This window comes from Watersipora subatra, chromosome 9 (genome assembly GCF_963576615.1).
Source record: "Watersipora subatra chromosome 9, tzWatSuba1.1, whole genome shotgun sequence".
Taxonomy (NCBI): domain Eukaryota; kingdom Metazoa; phylum Bryozoa; class Gymnolaemata; order Cheilostomatida; family Watersiporidae; genus Watersipora; species Watersipora subatra.
Window position 1 is genome coordinate 33889256 of NC_088716.1, and position 7459 is coordinate 33896714.

Below are 7459 nucleotides of genomic sequence, written 5' to 3' on the forward strand. Positions count from 1 at the left end.
ATTTCATTTAAATTAGACGTTTCTTCGGAAAACAGATTATATTCGTGGAATGTTTGTAAGAAAAAGTAAAATTAGCCATTCTAGACAAAGCTCTGTAAAACAATTATAATAGAAATTTTAAAGATTAATTGTTTAAGTAAAATTCGTAATAGATTTTACGCATGATAGTGGAAGGAGAGAGACAAGACATGACAAGGTGACCAGAGGCAAGTGGTAGACAATAAGCATTGTCTACCACTGTGAATAAACATAGATATTGTGCATTGTTCACTGTACATAAATATAGTGTACAATAAATAATATCTAAAGTTCACAATAAACAATATCTGTAGTGTGCAATAAACAATATCTATAATGTACAATAAACATTATATTACATTGTTATCACTGTGTACAATAAAAAATGTATTACATATTTATCACTGTATACAATAAACAATATATTACATCTTTATCACTGTATACAATAAACAATATATTACATCTTTATCACTGTATATAATAAACAATATATTACATTTTTATCACTGTATATAATAAACAATATGTTACATCTTTATCACTGTATACAATAAACAATATATTACATCTTTATCACTGTATATAATAAACATTATATTACACCTTTATCACTGTCTACAATAAACAATATATCACATCTTTATCACTGTATATAATAAACAATATATTACATCTTTATCACTGTATATAATAAACAATATATTACATCTTTATCACTGTATATAATAAACAATATCTTACAACTTTATCACTGTATATAATAAACAATATGTTACATCTTTATCACTGTATATAATAAACAATATAATACATCTTTATCACTGTATATAATAAACAATATATTACATCTTTATCACTGTATATAATAAACAATATAATACATCTTTATCACTGTATATAATAAAGACTCTCATTTCAGAAAAAGTCCCTCATTGCTAATAATTATTCTATAAATATTATTTCAGAAATTTGGTTTTAAAACAAACAAAGCATGAAAAGGTTTGTTTAATGTTTTGGTGTTCGAGCAAAGCATTCACTGTGTCAATTACAAATTACTATTTGGTAAAGAACATGCTGGTTTTAGAAGTAAGTCTCTGCAATCACTACAATCCTATTTTCAAAAAAGGCTTCAAAAAGTTGTCTTGAATGACAAAGAATTCTTGATGCAAGAAATGAATGTCAGTGTTCAACAGGATCTCTTATTGCTGAAGTATTGTTTCAAATACATGCATATATACATGATATCAGACTTATTATCTCAAATACATGCATATATAGTACATGATATCAGACTTATTCTCTCAAATACGTGCATATATACATGATATCAGACTTATTCTCTCAAATACATGCATATATACATGATATCAGACTTATTCTCTCAAATACGTGCATATATACATGATATCAGACTTATTCTCTCAAATACATGCATATATACATGATATCAGACTTATTCTCTCAAATACCTGCATATATACATGATATCAGACTTATTATCTCAAATACATGCATATATACATGATATCAGACTTATTCTTTCAAATACATGCATATATACATGATATCAGACTTATTCTCTCAAATACGTGCATATATACATGATATCAGACTTATTCTCTCAAATACATGCATATATACATGATATCAGACTTATTCTCTCAAATACGTGCATATATACATGATATCAGACTTATTCTCTCAAATACATGCATATATACATGATATCAGACTTATTCTCTCAAATACATGCATATATACATGATATCAGACTTATTCTCTCAAATACATGCATATATACATGATATCAGACTTATTCTCTCAAATACATGCATATATACATGATATCAGACTTATTCTCTCAAATACATGCATATATACATGATGTCAGACTTATTCTCTCTAATACATGCATATATACATGATATCAGACTTATTCTCTCTAATACATGCATATATACATGATATCAGACGTATTCTCAGACGGTTGGTGAGTCCTCGCAATGATTTGCAAGTTCTTGAAGATAATTTCATTCTCACCATGCAAACTATCAACAACTGGCATGTTTTAAATCATATGGTAATCAATGTACAAATATTGTATTTATCTTTATGTGACTCTGAATAACCTTTATCATCAACAACATAACAGAAATATTATCACTAGTTCCTTAGTGTTGCGTGTAATATCCGTGCTCTTAACAGATTACCAATTATTATAAATTACCAAGTAACCAATTATTTCATTTGATTGACTAATTGTTACACTTGATTTTAACCATTTTTTATGGCACAATTTAAAAAAAAACATTTCTGTTTGAATTGACATCATAGCCAATTAATTGTTAAAAAACAATACCAAACATATAGAATAAACAGTATTCAAAGTCTATAATAAAGAATCTTTGGCTAAGTTTGAAGCGTTCAAAGTGGAATCTTACCGAGCAACATAGCGTTCATGGGGAGGTATGGCTCCACAATGACTGGTTACTTTTTTCTGTATCGCTTCATATAATCAATTGTACAATGAATACTACTCGAGCCTTTTATGTGCAAAGAGTCAATTGTTTGTTGGTTGAATATCATTTGCTATTGCCTTCTCAACTAACCAAACAGAGCAGAGACATACTACATTGATAGCGTTTAGCTCTCTAGCTCACCTTTTCTATTTATGACATGCTTTGGTCAACTTTGATATATAATCTCTTTTACTATTGAACAAGCTACTCAAATTAAAAACAGGAACACAAACAAGATTAATCACGCTTTGTCATTCTACTATTTTACTCGGGTGTCACAACTATTTTATTTTGATTGTCAAGGTCATTGTCATGGTCAAGTTATTTGAACTCTTCAACACTGCTTCACTACTCTATCTGATTTTAGCTGGAATATTCTAGTCGTATGTATGCATGCATATATATATATATATACATGCATACATTTGTATATACATATATTATATACATGTATATATATTATATATATACATGTATATATATTATATATATCTATCTTTGATGGTGTGCTGTTTGGTTTTGTGTATGGCATAAATGTCTCGGTGTTAAGGTCAAACGTGACATCAAGAAAATTCACAATCTCGATGTGAATTTAGATCAATCTTATAAATATACAAGATTGATCAATCTTATATATATATATATATATTTATATATATATAAATATACATGTATATATATATATATATATATATATATATATATATATATATATATATATATATATATATATATATATATATATATATATATATATATATATATATATATATATTCATGTGTACTTGAGTTGGTGTTCATATTCGCTTGTCTTAAGGACCTGTTGGTAAATTGGTGCTGCTCTATTAAATGTGTCTTTGTTTGAGGAGATAGTTGATAACCGCATGTTTATGGCATCTGGAATCCAGTACTCCAGGAGTTTGGTTAGATTTACTGTGCACATATGCTGATTCTACTATTTGTGAAATGGTGGGATCAAACTTACTGCACCAAATAAAATAAAAGCACGGAAACAACTTTGGCCTTTACCGAGATGATGGACGCCTTAAAAGCAACGCCAAGGAAGATTGACAATATAAAGAAAGACCTATGCTCAAATTTTAATAAGTTTAACTTGAAGAACACAATTGACGCTAACAAAAAGATCGTGAATTTCCTTGATGTCACGTTTGACCTTAACACCGGGGCATGTATGCCATACACAAAACCAAACAGCACACCATCAAAGATAGATATATATAATATATATACATGTATATATGCATATAATATATGTATGTATATATAAATGTATGCATGTGTATATATATATATACATTTATATATGCATATATACATGTATATATGCATATACCTACCACACTTATTAGAGCGAGGTTGACAAAAATAAGATATTCCAAAAAAAGCATAAAAAGATTGAACCAAAATGTAAACTTAAATTTACCAGACTTATGTGATTTGCTTTTCTTCCAGAAGGACAGACGATAAATAATTCCCTTTTGTCAATGTGCAGACGCACCTCTACGTAATGTACGAATATCATTATGGCACAGATGTGTTTACTTAGTCTCTGGCCCCTCTGTAAGCAACAACAATAGCAGTCAACTCGGCACAACAGACCTCTCCTAGCCATAACATATAAGGCAATTAATCGAGAGCTATTATTTACAATGGAAAATCAAACAATAAGTTATATAGGGAGATTTGCATCAATAACCTTGAGTTGTTCAAATATCTGGATGCACAGCTCATTAGGTACAAACAATGTTTGTCTTTGTATGTAAACTTTTCACGGGGATATCTTATTGTTCAAAGCTAACAACTTTATGCTCACAACATGCGTCATAACAAAATATAACGCTTGTTTTAATTTGATAGATAATATTTATCACCACTCTTGGAAATGTTGCTAATGCCTAATTATTAATCAACAAACAGGCCTTTTGATTGCCTGTTACAATTCTATTTGTTTCTACAAGTTCAGTATGCATTATATGGATGCTTTGAGAAACTGAGTAAATGCTATTTATTAAACTGACATGAAAGTAAGAGTGGAAGTGAAAGTGAGAGTGAACGTGAGAGTGGAACTGAAAGTGAGAGTAGAAGTGAGAGTGGAAGTGACAGTGAGAATGCAACTGAAAGTGAGAGTGGAAGTGAGAATGGAAGTGATAGTGAAAGTGAGAGTGAAAGTGAGAGTGGAAGTGAGAGTGAAAGTGAGAGTGGAAGTGAAAGTGGAAGTGGAAGTGAGAGTGAAAGTGAGAGTGGAAGTAAAAGTGAGAGTGGAAGTGAAAGTGAGAGTGGAAGTGAAAGTGAGAGTGGAAGTGACAGTGAGAATGGAAGTGAAAGTAAGAGTGGAAGTGAGAGTGGAAGTGAAAGTGAGAGTGGAAGTGAAAGTGAGAGTGGAAGTGAAAGTGAGAGTGGAAGTGAGAGTGGAAGTGAAAGTGAGAGTGGAAGAGTACAAATAAACTGGCTAAGAGAAAAAGGCCAGCCACAGTTTTGTATTAAATGCTAATTCTGCTCTTTCGCTAATTCATTGGCAGGTCATATGGTAGAAAAAAGTGCTAGATTCTTTTTTTTAAATAACCCATAAGACACGGCTAACTACTATTGCTCAGAGAAGGAATGAGCCATAAATTGACTAAAGTTTTTCTATGGCTGACAGGATATTGGCATAAGAAATTAACTTGTTGCGATTGTGCAATCATGTCATATGTAAAATAGTTCAATCTAGATTGAAGTATTTTAGTTATGTTGTTAGGAGTATTCTAAGGAAAAACAGTTGCAATAGTTGCTTATATCGGTATTCATAAAATGTGGTTCGTTACTTTATTTATGTTTATTTATGTTATTTATGTGGTTCGTTACTTTAATCAACGTTCGTTGATTTATTGTTGGTCAAATTACCTGTATTCTGCAATCAACCCTGACGTCTTTTAGCCATCAACTGCTAACATATTCACTTGTACATTCTCTGTCAAATCCTTTGTGACTGAACCTAGGACCCAATGAGGTACTGTGTATATTTTTAGTAAAGTGTGGCTCACTTGAGCATGTGAATGTGCTAAAATCTCATTCAGAGTATGGATTTGCTTCCCAATGAGTAGTTTATCGGTGAGTGTCTAATCAGAGGAGTTCTTTTGTACTGAATCTTCATAATATTTTCTTTGGTGTGAATGTCAATATTTTCAAAGTTTTCTTCAAAATCTGAAACAATATTTTGGTTGCTCTATCAGTTGCTCAACAATATTGTGCTTCTGTGGAGTTGCACAAGTCTTGAAATGTCAGTAAATCGAAAGTGTTTGCATTGTCTGTCACAAAGAGGAGGGGATAACCAAAATACACAATCATTCTCCAGTATGTCAATGGATTTCCTTGTCAATACTGAAATGGTTGCGCGACCCCACGGATGCGGAACTGGTTGCATTACCACGTAGATGGTGAAATGGTTGTGCGACCACAAAGATGCTGAACTGGTTGCGTGACCACACAGACGTTTTAAATACATATAAACAATCATGAGCTGGTTTAGTTTTTGAAAATTGACAGCATGGTCCACATGTGATGTAGATAGTATGGTCTACATGTGACATGGATAGTATGGTCTACATGTGGCGTGGATAGTATGGTTCACCTGGGACCTGGATAGTATAGTCCACATGTGATGTGGATAGTATGGTCCACGTGTGACCTGGATAGTACGGTCCACATGTGATGTGAATAGTATAGTCTATATGTGAAGCGGATAGTATGGTCCACAGAAAAAGAATAAATAGACTCTAATAAAGAGTACATAGACTCTAATAAAGAGTAATTAGACTCTAATAAAGAGGAAATAGACTCTAATAAAGAGTACATAGACTCTAATAAAGAGTAAATAGACTCTAATAAAGAGCAAATAGACTCTAATAAAGAGTACATAGACTCTAATAAAGAGTAAATAGACTCTAATAAAGAGTAAATAGACTCTAATAAAGAGTAAATAGACTCTAATAACGAGTAAATAGACTCTAATAAAGAATAAATAGACTCTAATAAAGAGTAAATAGACTCTAATAAAGAGTATATAGATTCTAATAAAGAGTAAAAAGACTCTAATAAAGAGTAAATAGACTTTAATAAAGAGTAAATAGACTCTAATAAAGAGGAAATAGACTCTAATAAAGAGTACATAGACTCTAATAAAGAGTAAATAGACTCTAATAAAGAGCAAATAGACTCTAATAAAGAGTACATAGACTCTAATAAAGAATAAATAGACTCTAATAAAGAATAAATAGACTCTAATAAAAAAAAATAGACTTTAATAAAAAGTAAATAGACTCTAATAAAGAGTATATACACTCTAATAAAGAGTAAATAGACTCTAATAAAGAATAAATAAACTCTAATAAAGAGTAAATAGACTCCAATACAGAATAAATAAACTCTAATGAAAAGTAAATAGACTCTAACAAAAAGTAAATAGACTCTAATAATGAGTATATAGATTCTAATAAAGAGTAAAAAGACTCTAATAAAGAGTAAATAGACTCTAATAAAGAGTAAATAGACTCTAATAAAGAGGAAATCGACTGTAATGAAGAGTAAATAGACTCTAATAAAGATTAAAGACTCTAATAAAGAGTAAATAGACTCTAATAAAGAATAAATAGACTCTAGTAAAGAGTACATAGACTCTAATAAAGAGTAAATAGACTCTAATAAAGAGTAAATAGACTCTAATAGAGTTATTTTACTTACTAGTTTACTTACTAATTACTAGGTTCTACAAACCGCATATAAACTACACACTTGATTGCAACTAGACACTGTATCTCACTTATACACAGTATCACAATTATACACTGTATCTCAACTGCATGCTGTATCTTAACTATACACTGTATCTCACTTCTACACTGTAATCCACTTATACACTG

General features: G+C 30.4%; 1 protein-coding gene across 1 annotated transcript; it reads left to right on the forward strand.

Annotated features, from left to right (window-relative positions):
- The first annotated feature begins 4579 nt into the window (after positions 1-4579).
- LOC137404989 (probable serine/threonine-protein kinase kinX) lies at positions 4580-5005 on the forward strand. The gene has a single exon (XM_068091217.1). The coding sequence runs from the start codon at positions 4580-4582 to the stop codon at positions 5003-5005; it is 426 nt and encodes a 141-aa protein (XP_067947318.1).
- The last annotated feature ends 2454 nt before the right edge of the window (positions 5006-7459 follow it).

Excerpts from the sequence above, each read along its gene's own strand:
- LOC137404989 (XM_068091217.1), top strand. The coding sequence starts at position 4,580 with ATGAAAGTAAGAGTGGAAGTGAAAGTGAGAGTGAACGTGAGAGTGGAA.